Below are 20,675 nucleotides of genomic sequence, written 5' to 3' on the forward strand. Positions count from 1 at the left end.
ATTATATTAATCATTGTTGTTGAAGGTTCAATAATCAAATGATTAAGCGTCCGCAGCAAGCTCGGTTCTCCATGTAAATGTTAGTTAAGAAGTCATTTTAAAACGGCTAGCTAGATTGCTCTGAAATTTCTTACTCACAATAGGATAAGGTATATCTATGCCTGTAATTAGTTAATAAAGCTCCAGATACCATAGATAAAAAAATACAGCGAATACCTATAAGTCTTTTATACAAAACTTATTTATGCTCTATATCAACTAATTACAGTCGTAGATATATACTCCTGATGTCATTTTATGTGCAAAGTTTCAATCCAACACATAGTTTTAAAATGATAACGAAACTATTTGAATGGGAAGGTTAAATGCGGCCGAGCTTGCTGCGGACTCTTGAATAAATAAAATTATGTTGAGGAGATTTAAAGTTTATGGTGATAAAGAAGGCAGACGATTCCTGTTGTATAAAGAGTACATTTAGAAATGAGTACGTATAAGCAAGTATTACCTATGTAATAAAACTTACAGTTTAAACTGTCCTCTTAGCAAAACTATCTAATTTTCAGTCAGCCTGTTTTGCTAACGCTACGTACCCAGCCGAAGGCTGATACAAATGACCTAGGCCCAGGAGGTAGGGCTCGACTTGGGCCGAGCATGTGTCTAGGCAGTATATAAACTGCCCGACTCGGGTCCAAAGCACATTCGTCCCACATCTCCTTCTTCACTTCTACAAGCCACCCCAACCCACCCTTCAAAATGTACAAGCTGGTAAGACTATTTATTTATATAACCGGCAGTCATTTTCAAAATAAGAAAGTTTATCAAATAATTACATTTTTAGATTAAGACGTCTTTTATTTTTAAATAATATGCTTAAATAATCATACGAGTATTGCATTCTTATACGAGTATCATCTTTAAAAAAATCATAACCATCATTATCAATATCCATATCGGGATGATGACAAATGTTGAATTTTACGACAACATCTAGTTAATTACATATAAAATTTACAATTTTTCACTACGAGTATAAATTGTACACAAAATGTAAATGGAAATGATAAAAAATACAAGACCTCTAAAATCGAAATTATGATGCCGTAGGTTCAAATAGCGGAATTTTTGAAAAATCGTACAGCTTTTTACAATATAGCAATACGATTGCCAAATTTAATTAGCAATCTTGAGGAGTATCTCTAGGGACTTCAATGATTTGAATCCTGAATTTTTACTTTCGCTCGCTAAAAAAAATCACGAACATAGGTCTATAGCGCACTTTAAAAATATGTAACAATTTATGCTCAAAAGCTAAAAATACGAAAATTGCTTCTTACGATTGAGTTCCGTTCAGTGAAAGGAGTTTCGTGCCTTTTTGGTTTTTTTAATACCACGTTGGTGGCAAATATAACCTATTGCATAATTATGTACATTTCGGCTGTGTTCAATGGCTAGGTGCACACTTTATAAAATGGATAATATTTTATTGTATCCTTTTTGAAGTCGGATTTTCCTTTATAAAGGTTTTATTTTAATTTTCCATTTTTAATTTTTAAGTTTTTGTTATGAGTGACGCAGAGTTCTGTAAGACACGTTCCTGTCTGGTCACACAGTAATGTCAGTTTCACGCTTCAGGTAGGTACGTTTCAAGTTTCCTTCAACCTTCCATGGTAGATAAAAAAATATCATAAAAACTTGACTTGCTTAGCCAACTTAAGGAAGAAGACAACTTGCTAGTTTAAGGACAAACCCGGTCCCAAAACTTTGTTAGCGTCATTGTCATTGGGCCAAATTGCAACTTTCTAGTACGTACTAATAAACCCTTAGCTAGGCCGCGGACGGACAGCCAGATGGACAGGACGTGGCGAAACTGTAAGGGTTATTACTTGGATAAGGAACCTTAAATGTCGGGTTCAACGTATTTAATAATAAATCTTTTTGGTTAATCTGAACCCTCTCTGGAGCGATATTAACAAAATGCCCAAACGCATTAAAGATACGTCAACGACCCTTTACATTGTCTATCAGTCAGCTTAATACGCGTACTTTTAAATTACGTACATATTAACCAAACCACCGCCAAAAATGGGACATATATCAAATTAATATTTTTTCATGAAGTAAATGTATGTATGTATGTATGTATGTGTAATGTATGTGTAATTATATGCCAACAACCTTTCTCGGTCACGCTACGATCTTTAACCGAATCATATCAAATCTTTTGTGAACCTAAAGTTCCTGAATAGATTGAAATTCATTATTCAAGGACGATAGCGCTCAAAAAGCATTTAATTGTATTGACCGAGCGTTAGCGTAGATCTCCTTTTTAGTTTGGACAGTAATGCTTTCGTATGTCCGGATGGTCTCCTCTACAGGTCGCAATTCACAAGAGATTTCGAGAAATTTTGTGAGCAAGTTCAATGATTTTGTTATGTCGATTCAGTTTTAATTTTTTTTTATTGCTAAGTCATACATTCATTGAGTTTTAAGCTATACCCGTGAAGTCTATAGCTCAGGCAGCTACTAGATTAAACATATTGGCACTGGTCAGCGTCTGTCAAAAAAGTGACTTCAATGATATTGAACATGTTTTCCGTAAAAAAATAATACCCTTCCCCGTACGCCTCAGCTACTTTACGGGTTCAAAATGTTCTATGAAATAGCTTAGATATGTTCGCAGTTTCGTGTTTGGTCCCACGGGAAAGGTTGTTCAGTATGTTTGTTTCTTTTCATCTTCAGCACTTTTTGTCATTCAAAATCATAACCCCCGTAATCACCCAGTAACTTTTTCGCTCTGGTTTGCTTATCTTTGAGTTTTATACGCAGACAGACAAGCCCTACCGCGAAAAAAAATCGAATTTTCTTTATCTGCCTCTCTATCACTCGATTGAGCAAAAGCGATAGAGGCAAATAGCGAAATATCACATTTCATTTTACACGGTAGGCCCTCAGGTACAGATGATAAAAAAACTTCAGTTCGAAATTTAAACAAGTTAATTTAAAAAAAACTTGATTTACGCCAAAACAGACATTTACGGCTAATTTTATCCTTCCTTGTCAGGGAAAGAATAGCCTTATTATTGAATACCTTCCCACTGTGGACTTAATCGGACTGATTTAAGTTTACCAGTATGTAAATATCGGCGAGGGTATGGAGATAATAACTAAGTGCGAGTCGAACTCGCGCCCTGGAGATTCCATACTATCACTATTATCTATTTAATATTTTGTACTTGAGTCTCATTCCATATTTTATTATTTGTTACTATGCGGTATTTTTCTATTTTTACGCGAATAATAAGAACCGTAAATACGGAGTTATTTATTCGTACATCAAATAATCTTTTACATAGTAGATATAACAAAGATTTTATGTTGATATTTATTAATAATTATGCTTATTATGAATAGTTACATATCTATACTTCTAATATACAAATGTCACCGATTTAATATAAACACTACTCTTACACGCCCATTCTACAAAGGTTGTTGATTTATTAATACATTCGTTGCACTATCAATACAAGAGCAGTCAAGGCCAATTAAGTTGTGTTTCCATCAGAGATGTGCAACTCTGTGCGTGGATGCGAAGCGAGGGACGTGTTTGTTAAGAACTAATAGAATCACTACATTTACCTATCCTCCTCAGCGTTACTAAAGTAACTACAAAAAAACTAACTACAAACACAGCCTTACTGTTATCAACGGCTTTATACCTACAATAGTATGGTGTAACAGAGCCAATATTTATATCTATAGGATTGCAATAATAATTCAAATCGTCATATTATTAAATTCATGTATTATTTACGTAAAGAAACATCTTTTCAGAAGCATGGAACCAGAAGTCACCGTCCCAATTAACGGCTAAGGATTAAATTCTCAAAATGGCCAAATTCTAAAATGAATGGTTGAGTGATTAGGTGCTCCTTAGATGGAAAACTCATTGTACAGTCGAGGTCAAAGATATCTTTACATTTAAATAAGTTTACACACAGCGTGACAAAGCATGCTTATATGATGTGTTTGTCTGAATGAATAGTTTCTATTCTATTCAATAAACATTAAAAACTTAACGAATTTTCCTTTGACATAAATTTGAAATCTGTTTTAATAAGAAATACAGAACCGGCCAAGTGCGTGTCGTGCCTCTCGCAATTGTAAGGTTCCGATTATTAAACGCAAACTTGTTAAGCTGCTACTGCTTTTCTTGACACCCCATATAAAAAAACTTTTTCAAGATTTTATTTTATCACTTTGTCGGCGTGAGTAATATAGGTCCACGCAGTCCAGGCCATTTCACAGCTTTCTAGTTAAACAGCTGTAAAAAAGGAAAACTTCACAAATTAGTAATTTTTGCGTAAAATGCACGTTATTTATACCAAAATAAGAATGGAAGAAGTGCTATAAAAAGAGGTTTTAACGTATATGCAAAAGTGCATTATTCATCTTGGCGAACAAATATAAATGCATATATTTATTATTCTTTGATTTTCTAGATACATAAATTACAGCCCTCGTATATGGTTTCGCTGCTTAGCTGCGGTATTACAGACACTCAGACGCGATTATACTAAGTTCCTTGTTTGCACCGGAACTATAAATTAATTTTTACACGAACCGAAAACGACTTCCTTTTATTTATTAGTCGGTTATAAAATAGAAACTGGAAAAAATACTCCATTGATGAAAAAAAGAAGAATCATTATATAACATGGCAATTAAATGTCATTAATAAAATGAAGAATCGATCAATCAACCTGTAAAGATATTTTAAATACAGTTGCTCAAAAAGTGCTTCTTTACGTAGCTGTTTAGCGTGCGGAAAGTTGGTTTTCATGAACTAGTGTTTTTCAGTGTTCCAATTTTTTAATTTATACTTGTTCCAATTCATGACTACTTATTGATGAGTGTTGATGTTAGTTTCCTTTAAAAGTCGTAATGAACATAAAAGCCTACTGTTAATGTAAGAATAGTAAAAATATACATATTTCATATCTGTTAACTTACCTCTTCATCATTATAACTAGTTTACTTTTTAATATTGAATATTGAAAAACCGTTCTTAATAAGTTGTCTGAACGGAACGGAATACCTGCCGAAACGCTTGTCAAGGAAGAGGCGTTTTTTCTTACTGTAAGCATGTTTTAAGTTTCCAATTCGATATTGTTTTTATGCAATTTAAATATACGATACACAAATAATTGTAAATAACGATACTGAGGTAATAATAGTACAATGTTTTATATTTACAATTGTTTCTGTCTTATAGAACATGCATAAAAAAAAATACTTGTTGTTTTTCTTATTTTTTCGCAACGTAAAAAAAACGTCGTTCATTACACGTGCGGAAATTGCATACTATTTTGTAGTAATATATGTAAATAAACAAATACACTTGAGCATGAAGTTTTCAGTGACACTGGTACTCTAATCATATTTTTGGCACATTGACAGGAAATATTATTTTCTGTAACATTTAATGTAAACATATATTTATCACAATGTACCCATGTTAATTTCAGTGAAAAGATAAAACTGTCATGTGCGTTGTAAGCGTATTTTGTCACGCTGTGTGTAAACTGAGTCAAATGTAAAGATGTTTTTGTATCATTAATTGTAAAGATATCTTTGACCTCGACTGTACGTGACTACGTGAGAGCACTGTAAATTTCCAAGCAATTTTCAAATATCGGCCCGATTCTAAGAATGATTAGACACGTTTAATATCTTAGAAAGATCTTTAAAAGATCGATAACTAAACGAAATGTCAAAATTGACGTTTATTTCGATTCCGCTGTCATCCCAATAAGATCTATCTACGAAATTTCTAACGTAAAAGTGAATTGGTTGCCCGAATCGAGCTGCTTCTGTCAGTTATACGACATATAAACGATATTTAAATGAAAACTTATCTAAACCAGAACTTATCGTTATCGTATCTCATTCTTCGAATTGGGCCGTATGTAGGTTTAAATGTCAAGATTGGTAACGTTCACGTTCTTCTAACCTTATCAAATAATCTATAAGTCCACTTATTTGACATTACTATGAAATGTACTTTTGTATTAATACAAAGCTAAGCATTTTTTAATTTAATTATAATTTTTCATCATTTGGCTCTATCTAGAGTATGCTAAGAGTGGCATTTAAAAATAACTTTGAAAATTATCTGCGGTCACCGAACTTATTAATTTGTCCTAAACAAACTGGACCAATAGTACTTCACAGGTCTTCGCGGAAAAACATCTTAGTTAAAACACCTAGCAATTTCAAGCATGGTTCAGAAAAAATGTGGCACAGAATTATTAAATGCGGATTTATAAATTCTGAAGAAAAACATTTGTTGTATGAGATACGTTTTGATATAAAATTAAGACTTTTGGTCTTTAGGATTGCTTTGTCGTAAAGTATTTATTAGTAGAATATTTTTGTGGCAATATAATAACACCTATTTATAATTTTACAAAAGGTTTTTGTATAAGTACATTTTGTTTGTGTTTTAAACATACGTTTATTATATGTATTGAATGATGTCGACACAGATAAAGTCACGGCAAAATTCCGGAATAATAAAAGTTGTCATTTATTGTCTATACACATATTTAACCACTTTTATGAAAGAGCGACCTCGATTCGCAATTCCTGGCCAGCTCGCATACAAAGGACGTGCAATGTAATGTGGCTGATACAATCACGAACACATGCATAATATTCAAATTAGGTAGACGTCACTCATATGACGTGCCGAGTTAAAGCTGCCAGATTAAGGTCATATGGTAGGAGGCTACTTAGATATCCGTGTAAACTGTCTCTAATTTAGTTCAATTATACTAAATATTCGAAATATCTATAACATAGTTTTTTTTATTATTGTATCAAAAGCAATAGTCGAAAAACAATTATTTATCGGTTTAAAATTAAATTAAAATGAAATTATATTTGCATTTAAATTGAGGCAAAAATGTTATGAAATCCACAACATTGACATGAAGTATCAAATTAGTAACATTCTACTCGTAGTGTATTGAATTATATTACAATGTTACTATTTTGCTACTCATATTTTGGTAGGACTCAACATTGTGCCGTGAGTCCGTATACATGCCATCTATCTATCTAAAGTTCTGTAGCTCTATACGTTTAAACATATATCAATCATAAGACAAAGACACTCGTACACGGACAGGACCAACATCAACCGCGCACGCGACCAAGGCGTGATTATTTAGACCGGTCTCGTTAGAAAGGCGGTCTGGATCTAGATTAGACAGGCCCACACCCGATGTCCTTTGCGACCTAAAGGGCGTTCGTAGGATGTGGTGACAAATCCAATGACGTGACTAAGAACAGATAGCCTCAGTATTGGTGCGCTACGTTAGGCAAAAGCATCTGGTATTCATGGAGCTATGAATAAATTTCCTCTGATGTCGCTGACTAAGCCTAAAGGGAACACCTATTAGGTTAGAGTTAAACAGTGACCTTGTAGGTTGAACTAAGTAATTGGCAACATCAAATATTTTATAACATAGGTAATAGCTTTTGGCCGTAAAATTCGTCTGCGTGGAATCAGTAATTTGTGTAGCGTATTTTTTTTACATCTGCTTTTTACAGATTCCGCATAAAAACGTTCACCCCCTTTTTACCCACTGAAGAGATAGCTAATTGATTAAAAATTAAATGAGTCTTAGGTATACTCCCTTTTTAAGATATTATTGATTTCCTTTCCAATCTTCCACACTGCTAATTTTTTTACAACCTTACGGGATGAATTCTGGGATAATGCCAACTTTTAAATCGGGACAGACAGACAAACAGACACACTATCGTATTTATAATATTAGTATGGATTTTCCCGTTAACACGTGTCCACAACTCAGGCACGTGCTTTGGGCTATCGTGTAATAGAAATATAAGAAGATATTTCAATAGAAAGTTACACGTTCTTTTAGGGTTCCGTACCAAAAAGATACAATAGGAACCCTTATGGTGCGACTCTATCCGTCTATCATATCGTTAAACATTGCGAGAAGAACTTAAGATATCGATTCGAAATTTGGAATAGTAATCCTAACCACACATCCCAACACATCGAAAATGATATTTTATCTTTATTAACTATATTAAAACACAACCAATATTAAAAGGGGGCAAAATTCATATCATTCATCATTTGAAAGAACTGAAATTGGACATTCCAAAACAATTTTTTTTTTCATATGAAAAAAAATATTTATGAAGGAAAATGTGAACAAAATGGCATTGCAAGTGGGGGGTCTGAAGTTAACCAACGAAAAAATTTCAAATTTTCACATATCATTAACATTATCATATATATAACAGGAAAAATATAATCACACCTCTATCTTGATAACTTTTTTTTATTATCAAAAAACATTTTCTAATTTAATTTGCAATTTCGTGTTTATTATACTTGACATTTTTATGAGATTAGACTAAAACTACTTTCTTTAAAAAAAAACATAAATTGTTGAAATCAGTTCACGTGATAAAGAATCAACAAACATACTAATTTACCGATATATGCCGCTGTACACAATTATCCTTAGTATACTTCTGGTCAAAAGTCTTTTCTGTGTAGTATGAGATAGTTAAAAGTTTTTACGGAACCCTCGGTGCGAAGTTAAACGAACTCGCACTTGACCGGTTTTTTCTGTATCAAAGCCGTTAAATAATTGTTTACGCGCGAGACGAATATGTGTAACCTCAACATTTCTTTTCTTATGTGTTGAGGTCGTCTACCTACATATGTAGATATTTAAAAATTCGTGTGCTTAAAAAACATGAACTGAAAAGGGAAAAACGAGTAGTACAATACATATATAGTTAAATAACTACATATGATTATTATATAAACAGAATAGACTTGACATGCTAAAGATGACACACAATCAGTTCAGAACATATCTACATAAACTTAGGAACAAACTGTAATTCCACTGTGTAACTTTTTCTTATTTTGTGATTGTTTAGAATTTATCATTTGTCCACTCACTTGCTTCCTAGAAAACTTAACGTAAATTTTTTAAACTTATACTAACTTAGACTACTGATAGTATCAATCTCACTATTTACTTAGCTTATTTTCTGTATTCTACTAATTCCAGCATTACCTTGTATATATTTAGTACTTAGGATAAAAAAAAAACATATGTAAGCAAAATTTGTTACATGCATGCCGTGTTTGCCTGTAATTGGGTGAATACTCAAGCAATCTTATTTTATAACTTGTCATTTATAAGTATTTTTTGTATTACACCTGGTGGCAAACCTAAAGAAGTAAATAATATTCAAATTAGTTAAACTAAATACTATTAAAGCGTTGCATGCGGGAACAAACAATACTTTGATACCTACGGGAAACAAACAATAGTTTATAATAATAATTTGATTTCACACTTTTAAGTTTAGTAACATACATTTTGAAATGGTCTTTTCACTCTTCATTTGCGGGCGCCATTTCCAAAATATATATAGCCTATATTACTACCCCAAATGTGACGAATGTAACGACTCCTCATAAGTCACAAACCGTCCAGACGTTTGGGCTTTAGAGCGTGCCAAAGGAATGGACATACATCATATTTACATACACTCGAAAGACATTACACTCCTTCTGACGCAGTCAATCAGTGTAAGGTAGAACTGACAGATTTCTGGCCAAATTTGCTCTGGTTGAAGATATCTATCGTATATCTGACTGATTTCCATGATTATAGACAATCAGGCTCTAAATTTAAATGTGTCTATGAAGACGGTTACCAGGTTCCTTCTTGTCTATAGGTAGTGTTCGCCGCCCTCCTCGCCGTGGCCGCCGCCGCGCCTAGCCCGTACGGTGTTCCGCTGGGCGTAGCAGCTCCGTATGCGGCCCCCGTGGCATCCGTTTGGGGCCATGGGCTCGCTCCAGCCCCCATCATTAAGACCGCTGTGCCTGTCGCCACTTCCTATGCCAACACTGTGAGGGTATGTATCATGTTCCTTGACTAAAATACGTAAATTTACTACCAAGGCGGCCGTTCCCATTGGATGCAGATCCGCACGCCACTCCAGTGGGCGAGCGGGACATCACACATGCCTATCACTGTCTTGCTTACTTATCAGTTAATGTGACATCATAGCCGGAATACATAATACATCATTCATTGCATTAATTGACATTTATCTAATTAATTACATCTCTGATTGCCTTTTCGTACTTTTACGCATTCATTTTATCAAGCTATCATTTATAATTATTTTCCTTATGTCACTTACTGATAGACAAAACATCAGAAAATGCTAAGAAATTAACAAAATCAATCTTGTCAAAAGGTCCATAAACACGGCGAGAGGCCGTGTTGAGAAACAAAAATAAATGAAAATATAATATCAATTTAGTGCATTGCCCCTGCACGGTAATATGTACCGAGAAAATATAGGCACTGCCTTTTGCCCTTTGTCTCGTCTTGGCGGGGGCACGGCCGTGCCCCCAGATGTTGCCATGCTCTAGAGCGAGCAGGCGCATGCAAGTAATAAATTACTGAATCCAAGATATATAGTAAATAAAATGCAACTACACGATGCGATGATAAGTAGACCTAACCTTGAAGTAGGCCGATCCAATCTGAACTACTTATCCTTTAAGTAAAGAGTTCTTTTGTTTTTGCGACAAGCGGCCCTGGCATTTGAGTTCTGACTGCAAACTTGACCATCCACTTTTGAGCAACATTTACTTTATAAAACCATTAAGTTTATAGTGCTAGTGACGCCTAAAGATAAGCGTCACTATGCATCGTAATACTCGTATATCCTTGACAAGATTCAAAAAGAGATTAATTTTAACTTTGTATAGAGCATTGGGTAAATAATTAAAAGCGTGTTAATGCTCTTTTAAAATATTAAAGTCAAGGTCTGAAAAAAATTTTTTTTAAGTATTAAAACGCGTGTATTTTTGATACAATTACAAACTTAAAAAAAGCGGCCAAGTGCGAATCGGACTCGCGCATGAAGGGTTCCGTACCATTTAAGACTAATTATTATTATTACTATTAAAAAATAATCTGCTTACTAGATCTTGTTCAACATTTTACCACTTTGGACACACAGTTTACCACTTTGGAAGTGTCTCTCGCGCAAACTATTCATTTTAGAAAAAAATGATATTAGAAACCTCAATATCATTTTTGAAGACCTATCCGTAGAGTTTACCACTTTGGAAGTGTCTCTCGCGCAAACTATTCATTTTAGAAAAAAATGATATTAGAAACCTCAATATCATTTTTGAAGACCTATCCGTAGATACCCCACACGTATGGGTTTGATGAAAAAAAAAATATTTTTATTTTATGACTTATTAAAAAAAACTACTTACTAGACTCGTTCAAACCAATTTTCGGTGGGAGTTTGCATGGTAATGTATATCATATATTTTTTTTAGATTTTTCATTCTGTTATTTTAGAAGTTACAGGGGGGGGGGGGGGGACACATGTTTTCACTTTGGAAGTGTCTCTCGCGCAAACTATTCAGTTTAGAAAAAAATGATATTAGGAACCTAAATATTATTTTTGAAGACCTATCCATAGATACAACACACGTATGGGTTTGATGAAAAAAAAATTAAAATTTTATGACGTATTAAATAAAAACTACTCACTAGATCTCGTTCAAACCAACAATGATATACATTACCATGCAAACTTCCACCAAGTTTGCATGGTAATGTATATCATATATTTTTTTTAGATTTTTCATTCTGTTATTTTAGAAGTTACAGGGGGGGGACACATTTTTTCACTTTAGAAGTGTCTCTCGCGCAAACTATTCAGTTTAGAAAAAAAAGATATTAGAAACCTAAATATCATTTTTGAAGACCTATCCATAGATACCCCACACGTATGGGTTTGATAAAAAAAATTTTTTTTTTAAATTTTATGACGTATTAAAAAAAAAACTACTCACTAGATCTCGTTCAAACCAATTTTCGGTGGAAGTTTGCATGGTAATGTATATCATATATTTTTTTAGATTTTTTATTCTGTTATTTTAGAAGTTACAGGGGGGGGGACACACATTTTACCACTTTGGAAGTGTCTCTCGCGCAAACTATTCATTTTAGAAAAAAATTATATTAGAAATCTCAATATCATTTTTGAAGACCTATCCATAGATACCCCACACGTATGGGTTTGATGAAAAAAGATTTTTTGAGTTTCAGTTCTAAGTATGGGGAACCCCCAAAATTTATTGTTTTTTTTTCTATTTTTGTGTGAACATCTTAATGCGGTTCATAGAATACATCCACTTACTAAGTTTGAACAGTATAGCTCTTATAGTTTCGGAAAAAAGTGGCTGTGACATAATCGGACAGACAGACGGATATGACGAATCTATAAGGGTTCCGGTTTTTGCCATTTGGCTACGGAACCCTAAAAAGACATAGGTTGTAGTGGTATGAAAAGGTTCCGAAAAATAATTAAACTTACAAAAGCATTATTAATTTTTGATAAACAAATAAAGAATTTCCATATTTTTGTTTTTTTTTTCCAGAGGAAATGTATTTTGTACATTGTAATCACTTGTGAAAGTAGTGACTTATGTAAAACACATTTGAAGTTTGACGTTTTGAGTTAAAAGAAAGTTGATTGATTGATTGTGCATTGCTTGCTGAATTATTTCATATGGAAAAAATAAGGGTCGCCCATTTTTTTTTAAAATCAATGAAAGTGTGTTCATTAAAGTACCCTTTGATTATGTGGTCGTATCAAAAGTACACGCTGTATAATAGTTAATGTTGTGTGACAAAAAGCCTCTTAGGCTTAATTGGTAGTGATCCTGCCTCCGAAACTGGAGCTATCTGGTGTGAATCCCGGTAAGGGTAATAATTTGTGTGATCAACACGGATATTTGTTTCTGACTTGTGTTCATAGATGTTTTCTATGTACTTAATAAGTGTTCATATTTATCGTCGTCTATTATATTATATATTATTGTAGGTAAAACTAAAATCTTTATTGAGTTTACTGTGGAACAAGATCTATTTGTATAATATTGTCAACATTTATTTATTGATATATTGTTATTTTATTAGCTCGCCAGTCCAGCCGTGGCCGTGGCGCCCGCTCCGTACGCCGCCGTGGCGCATGCGCCCGTCTTGGCGTCCCCCTATGCGCACGCCTGGTAAGCGACACGCCACACACCAGACGCCACAAGCCCGGCCACGCCACCCGGCCAACCAGTGCAACAGTCAACATTGCTTATTTAATTTATTAGCGCTAAGCAAATTTTTGAATGTCGGAAAGTAGTGTGCTCTTCAGGAAAGCTGTATTGTTGTTAATAAATTCAAATTTTTGGTTTTTATCTGTTTTTTTTTTTACTTTTTCCTGAATTAGATATTGTAAACTAAAAAAGTGAACGACTAGGCCACCCGAGGCACAGAGGTGCCGGTTGAACTTTCAATAGTCACTTATTAAGTTATTTCAGTATATAATTTATATAGTAGTATTACGTCTTTAAAAAAAACACAAATCATACTATTCAATAAAATAATTTGATTATCACGACATCATCTCGTAAGAGAGAGAAAGAGCCTTCTCTTTAGTCTTTAATAACTGAACGAGAAAGTTGCATATTATCCACAAGAGTGGCAAAGTAATTAAATGAAGATATGAATGACAAATATTCAACTTCATTTGGATTTGATTTCTAATGTTTTAACTTACAAAACTTACAGTTCTCTTGTGCCTCGAAGGCCTCGCAGCACTCAAGATTCCTCTTTTTGAAATTTTGGAATAATTCTCTCGCTTGTGTATCAATACTAGCATGAGGGCTTAAACAAATTTTCACCTTTGTAAAATAAATACCTATTGTTCCCTTGTTATTTTCCTGGGTGTAAATATCCACTGTGGTGACAACTGATTCATTAATGATATTAAATGTGGTTACAAACACTAGTAGGTACCAAACCAAAAATAAAACGTTTCGCATCTATTTAGTGTATATAGACAATTGTGGTATATGTGGTCCATTACTACCAGTTTGTATATTTTACGACTAAAATACCTAAAATATTTAAAAATTAAAACTAAATCAGCTCCAACTTCCCTTACGGATTGGTTTTGGCTGTTTGAGGTCCCAGCACTAAAAGTTATTCATGCAAAGAAATCTTTAAAAATTCACCGACCTATTCACCTAGTGAATAATATTAATTTCACTTTAGAAATTAAATGAGAAAAAATCTATTAAGGCTAGAGATTTGAATCAGCACTATCCACCCGTTCCATCATCTGATTATTCTCTGAAATAAATTATGTTCACTACATGTAAATCTTAATAAAGCTGTCTTTACGCAAAATTTAAACCACAAGTTGGTATGTCGATTATTTTTATTGATTCATCGAGAACCAGCGAGTAAATGTTAAATAAAAGAATATCGGACACGAGAACTGGCGTGGATAAGCGGCTCTCCGTATATGGCGGCTGGATTCCGCATGCCACTGCATGCTGTCAGTGGGTTGGTGTTATACATCTATTTCATATAGAGTGGTCAGACAACTGCACTCTATATGATACTATCTGAACTCATTTTGTGGGGACTGGCGGGAGCATGCACAAAGCTGTGACGAGTGGAGAGATGGGAAGGCCTTTGTCCACCACTGGGACAACGATACTATCGACCATGCTGTCAACTAACAATGTAGTAAACCGTATTGCAACGACATAACGCCCACCAGTAGTCAGTTAAGTTACTCGTAAGTAAGTTAAGTTACGCTCTCATTTTAAAACGACATTCTTAAATATGAAATTTGACATGAACACTCAAGTAACATATATCTATACTTGATACTAGTTTTCGTTGCTAGAAATTGTATTTTTTGCAATTTTAGTACTAGACATAGATATACTGCATGTATTTTTGATGTAACTACAAACTTAAACGAGACGTAGGTTTAAGTGGTATGAAATGATTGTGAAAGAAAAATGTAATTTATTCTTCTTTTTCATGCAATTTTTTGGTGCGGCAATGAATTTCGTATACCGTATAAACTTAAACGAGACGTAGGTTTAAGTGGTATGAAATGATTCTGAAAGAAAATTGTAATTTACTCTTCTTTACCATGCAATTTTTTTGTGCGGCAATGAATTTCGTATATCGTGATCACTTGTGACGTTTTGAGTTAAAACAAAGTAGTGATACATTGCGTGCTAAATTATTTTACTCGTATATGGAAAAATAAAAGTGGTCCATTTTTTTAAAAACCTATGAAAGTGTGGTCTTAACTATCCTATGATTATGTGGTCGCTCAAACATACACGCTGTACGTTACCTAAATGTTCATGCCAAGTGTCATGTAATTTAAGAATATCGTGTCGAAGCACTTCAATAATATGGCGGCAGCTAGGTTCGTGTGTTTTTGTTAATACATGGTACTTACGACTTATACATACATATATCCATCTATACATAAGTATTGTAACGAGGGATACGATACGGTCTATCTGCGGTGGAGAATATAAAGGCAGACGTAGATTTGTGATATAAGTAATATACAAAATTATAAATCAACTACCCGTAATGCCAGCCACCCCCCGAATGGCCGTGTCCAAATCTTTATTAATTTAGCAGGGCGATAATTCTGACTTCAAATCTATAACTGAGGCCAGTTATCAAAAAAAAACTGTGAATAATACGAATAATACGATTTTAAACTACTACACCACATAGTCGGTAAAAAAACTACTGTGTTCTAATTTAAATTTCCTGTAATTTAATTTATAATATTGGGTTTGGTATTAACCACTCCACATCAAAACCGGCCTACTACGCCCAACTGGCGCAGTACGAAAGTGAACCCAAGGCCGCTCCGTATGTACCTTACAATTTCGCTGTATTAAACACGCTGCAAAAAATCCCTAACGACAGCTTGCAATGGCTTAATTCAACTTGGTTTAATAACAGATCATGATATAGCAACTATAAAGCAAACATTGAGTTTTTTTAATAGCAATGTTCGTAAACTAGTTTACCTCAAATCTAACAAAGATAATTCAGAACAAAGAAATTTAGCATAGGTCCTACCTAAGGTAAACTACTCTAATAATGGTGCCCAAAGGAACTCTCTAATGAAGAATTTTATTGTACTTGTATTGAGACCAATGGCAAAAATCAGAAACCATAGACGTTTTGACAAAATTTAAATAGACATTGAAATTAAATATGTTAAAACTGGTCACTCACGTATTTTAAGTCGAAAACGCTCGACATGTTTCACTTCGTACCGAGGAGTGTCGTCAGGAGCTTGCGTTGATGGACTGGCGCAGACTGCGCGCCGCAGTCCTCCTCCTCCTCCTCCTCCTGACGACACTCCTCGGTACGGAGTGAAACATGTCGAGCGTTTTCGACTTAAAATACATGAGTGACCCGTTTTAAAATATTTAATATGTTTGTGTCTCACGGAAGTTTTGTTAGACATTGAAATTATCAAATATTACGGTCATGATTTATATACCTATTTATAAAGTCTTCAGTTGTACAAAAACACCACAGAATTGTACCGCAGGCGCTTCGAATTACTTCTCCGGCAGCTTAATACGACTTTCAACTTTTTTTAAACTGCCCGCTCTTATTTACGTTATTGTTACTACGCTATTTATGGGTTTCCTTGATAGAAACGGGCGAGTTGAAAAAACTATTACTTATCAGTATATACACCATGTTCTTTTTATAAGTAAAAACTTTAACTTTTTAAGTATAAGTACAGTACCTAAGTAAGTAAACGTTTTATAAATGCATATAGAATATGAATGGAAATGAGCTTTGCATGAAAAATAGATACAGTGGAAAACTGATATTAGGTAATGTTAAAAAGGAAGATATAAATGTGTTTAGTAAAAAGTAGAACGCTGAAATAAATATATTGTGCCTAATTATTTCACGGATATATTTACATTAACGATCACGGAGAAAAGTCGCGGACGGATAGACAGGCGGACATGGCGGAACTATAAGGGTTCTTAGTTGACTACTGAACCCTAAACATTCCGACAAATCGTAAAATACCCCTACACTAAAAGTGGGGATGACTTTTTTTTTTGTTCAACCCTATAGTGTGGGGTGTCGTTGGATAGGTCTTTCAAAACGAATACGGGTCTTGCGTGACCATTTTTTTATAAACATAATATTTTCGGAAATAATCACTGAACGAAAAAAGAATATGCTTCCCTCTCTACTTTCCCTAGCTACTGAACCATGGGTTCTAAAAAATACGAAAAAAAAAACGTGAAAGTAAAGCTTAGTAAACATTTTCAAGGAAAACTATAGGGAACCTGATCGGTCTAGCCGTTTTTGAGTTTTTGAAAAAAGTCTATGCTGACGGAACCCTACACTGAGCATGGACCAGCATGCTCTTTTGCCGGTATTAGTGTTCCGTTCAAAACTTTGTTCACGGAACACTTATGGGATCACTTCGATTGCATGCGATGCAATTATTGCAATTAAGTTAAATGCGTTTTTCTCAAAGACCGTTTGACGTAGATGGTGCAATAAACGATTATGATTATGATTATGATTATGATTATGATTATGATACCTAAAATTTGGAACAGATATAGCTATGACCATCTCTAACATTGTACATAAAATAAAACCACTTATTTCTTATTTTAGAGGAAACTTTAGGGGGTTGAGAGGGGTAAGCTGAAATTATTTTATATATTCTAAACAAAAAAAAAATGAGTTATGATATGATGAACAATTACGGAAAAACGACGTTTTCTTAAATCGTCTATTTTTTGTGTCTTTGTTAACATAAACATCCTGTAACTCCTAAAGTAATGGTCGTAGAGTAAAAATAAACTAACCACATTTGTAGGGAATTTTATGGTAACAATTTTGTCCGAAATAATTATAATGCTATTCGTAAAGATATTCAAGATATGAGCAAAAATCTGAAAAAAGGTCCCCCACCCTCGAGTACTTTTGGTATGTTGATCTGCAGACCACAAGGTATATGTACGTATACTAATTTTCAAAACGACATGAATTATTGCCCCTGATTGCCCATATTCGAGTTATTTTTCTTGAGTTATATCGCTTGTAGCTTATGTAAGTAGCGTAAACAAAAATATTAATACTGTTAGTAGTAACTAGTTAGTGGAACTAAGTGCGACCACGCAAATACTTAATGAAATGGTACATGGTATCGAGATGACTAACCGAAGTAAACTGGTTGAACTTGACTTTTCTACCAATGATGCAGTGAAGTGTGCGGGAAGTATAAATACATACGCGTAGTGAAAGAAAGCATCAGTTAATCTGAGTCGTTTGTCGTTCGCACCTGAACTAACACAGACCACGATGAACTCGCTGGTGGTGTTGTTTTCCGTGATGGCTCTGGCCGCGGCCAGCCCCTCGGGCCTGCTGGCCACCGCACCGCTGGCGTACTCCGCGCCGGTGCTGGCCGCCGCACCCGCCGCCGTCTCCAGCCAGTCTCGCCTTGACATCAAGTCCTCGCCAGCCATCGTCAGCACTTCTTACGCCGCTGCTCCTGTAGCCTACGCCGCAGCGGCTCCCATTGCTCCCGTAGCTGCTGCAGCCATCGCGCCCGCTGCCGTCTCACACCAGTCCCGCATTGACATCAAGTCATCTCCGGCTGTCGTGAGCACGTCTTACGCTGCTGCTCCCATTGCCGCTGCGGCCCCCATCGCGTACAGCGCTCCTGTTGCTTATTCTGCGCCAGTGGCAACTGCAGCCATCGCTCCCGCCGCTGTCTCCCACCAATCTCGTGTCGACATCAAGTCATCTCCAGCTGTGGTTAGCACTTCTTACGCCGCTACTCCCATCGCCTACGCTGGTGCTGGCCCCATCGCCTACAGCGCCCCGTTAATCAAGACCGCGGCTGTCGCTACACCCGTCATCGCTACTACTGGCTACGCGGCCCCCATCACCTCTGCCGCCATCGCGCCTGCCTTGCCCCTAGATACCCCTGAGGTGATCGCCGCACGTGCCGCGCACTTCGAGGCCCACGCCCTCGCTGGCGCGCACCTGATTAAGAAGCGCTCTGCGCCGCTGTTCGCCGCCCCAGTCGTGTCCACGTACTCCGCGCCGATCGCCTACTCCGCGCCCATCGCTCCCGTGACGTCGTACGCCTCCTACACCCCCCTTACCTACTCCTCGCCCCTCATCACCAAAGCCTACAGCGTGCACCCCTGGTGAGCGCCATCATGGTAACGAGGACTTACTCACCTCGGTTCAGCAACATCGAACGACAATGATTAACTTGTAAATAAATTGGAATTATTAACACTCAAAGTTTTATTATTCGTAAGTCGTTTTTTTACTTATTTTTAAGTATATATATCCAAGAGGCATGGGTACCCAATTTTTTTTTTAATTGATATAAAAATATCAGTAAGTCAAGTTATTATATAGATGTCGTGCAGGTGCCTATAACGTGATACACCGACATTTCAATCAAACCTAAATTCGCACTTACCTATGAACAATCGATTCCTAGATACTGACCGGACAGGATCACACATCCTGCTTCATGCTATATGCTTACATACTGCTTCTAAGAAAAACTATAAAGGAATAGAAATAAGTGGACGATTCAATATACAACGACACTTTGGCAAAAGCCGACCAAAATACTAAAAAATAAAAAATAAAATAAAATATTTTTATTTCAGAACTATCAGAATTCCATAAAAAATTGTTAGTACCATCGTTATAGCTAGGGGTTAGTAAGTACATTAAAATCAAATCATATCCAAACATAATAAGAATAATAAATAATTAATAATATTGACATAATAACAATGAAATCATGATTCATAGTAAAATAAAAATTAGTTGAAATAATGAATACAAAAATAATTATTATATTAACATGTCAAATTCAAAATAAAATAGACTAGAATAATAATTACAATGTCAAAATTTACTACTTTTATTCATATTCCCATAAATAATGATTTCATGTCAAAAGAGCAATAGGTACAAGTATAAAAATGTCGTAATATTTTTCGCTTCAAACATAACAAAATTTGCAATACATTCTATCTTGAAATATACTTTAAAGTATGCTAAAAATCAAAATACAAGTTAATTTAAAAAGTCGCTGAACGAATGTTGGTCCGTTTGAGCAGTACAGCCTACGAGGGCTAATCCAAAAGATGATCAATCGTGTGATGAGCATGGATATTTGTTCCTGAGTCATGGGTGTTTTCTATGTATTTAAGTATTTATAAATATTTATATATTATATATATCGTTGTCTAAGTACCCTCAACACAAGCCTTATTGAGCTTACTGTGGGACTTAGTCAATTTATGTAAAAATGTCCTATAATATTTATTATTTAATATTTATTATTATTTAATTTCATAATAATCCCTCGTAACTTTTTGAGATTGGAGTGTTGTAAAATGAGCTAACTTAAGGTTTTTAGGCTCTTTCCCTCCAGTTTCCATACATTTTTCCACTCTGTGTATTCATGACTCCTTATCCATTATTTACAGTGAAATAGTATAACCTAGTAATAGTATATATACGTATAGCTATGGTAGCCAGAAGTAACTATAGAGCGCTGGCTACACGTTGGAAGCTTTCCTTTACTCCCCGTCTTGATAGGGTATCCATGGGGCGATTACGTGATTAGGCGACTAGGTCAAC

At 35.1% G+C, this 20,675-nt stretch overlaps 2 protein-coding genes across 2 annotated transcripts; both read left to right on the forward strand.

Moving 5' to 3' along the window:
- The first annotated feature begins 616 nt into the window (after positions 1-616).
- On the forward strand, positions 617-13,358 carry LOC133523588 (cuticle protein 12.5-like). The gene is made up of 3 exons (XM_061859254.1): positions 617-765; positions 9,808-9,987; positions 13,092-13,358. Exons 1-3 carry the CDS (start codon positions 754-756, stop codon positions 13,182-13,184), a joined length of 285 nt encoding a protein of 94 aa, XP_061715238.1. The 5' UTR covers positions 617-753; the 3' UTR covers positions 13,185-13,358.
- Positions 13,359-18,299: 4,941 nt separating this feature from the next.
- Positions 18,300-19,304, forward strand: LOC133523590 (cuticle protein 16.5-like). The gene has a single exon (XM_061859257.1). The coding sequence runs from the start codon at positions 18,357-18,359 to the stop codon at positions 19,212-19,214; it is 858 nt and encodes a 285-aa protein (XP_061715241.1). The 5' UTR covers positions 18,300-18,356; the 3' UTR covers positions 19,215-19,304.
- The last annotated feature ends 1,371 nt before the right edge of the window (positions 19,305-20,675 follow it).

The sequence above is a fragment of the Cydia pomonella genome, chromosome 12 (genome assembly GCF_033807575.1).
Source record: "Cydia pomonella isolate Wapato2018A chromosome 12, ilCydPomo1, whole genome shotgun sequence".
NCBI lineage: Eukaryota > Metazoa > Arthropoda > Insecta > Lepidoptera > Tortricidae > Cydia > Cydia pomonella.

What these genes read in the sequence shown, in the direction of transcription:
- LOC133523588 (XM_061859254.1), top strand. An exon ending in CCTATGCCAACACTGTGAGG is followed by an intron (nt 9,988 to 13,091) that starts GTATGTATCATG and finishes TTATTTTATTAG; the next exon opens with CTCGCCAGTCCAGCCGTGGC.
- LOC133523590 (XM_061859257.1), top strand. Translation starts at nt 18,357, where the DNA reads ATGAACTCGCTGGTGGTGTTGTTTTCCGTGATGGCTCTGGCCGCGGCC.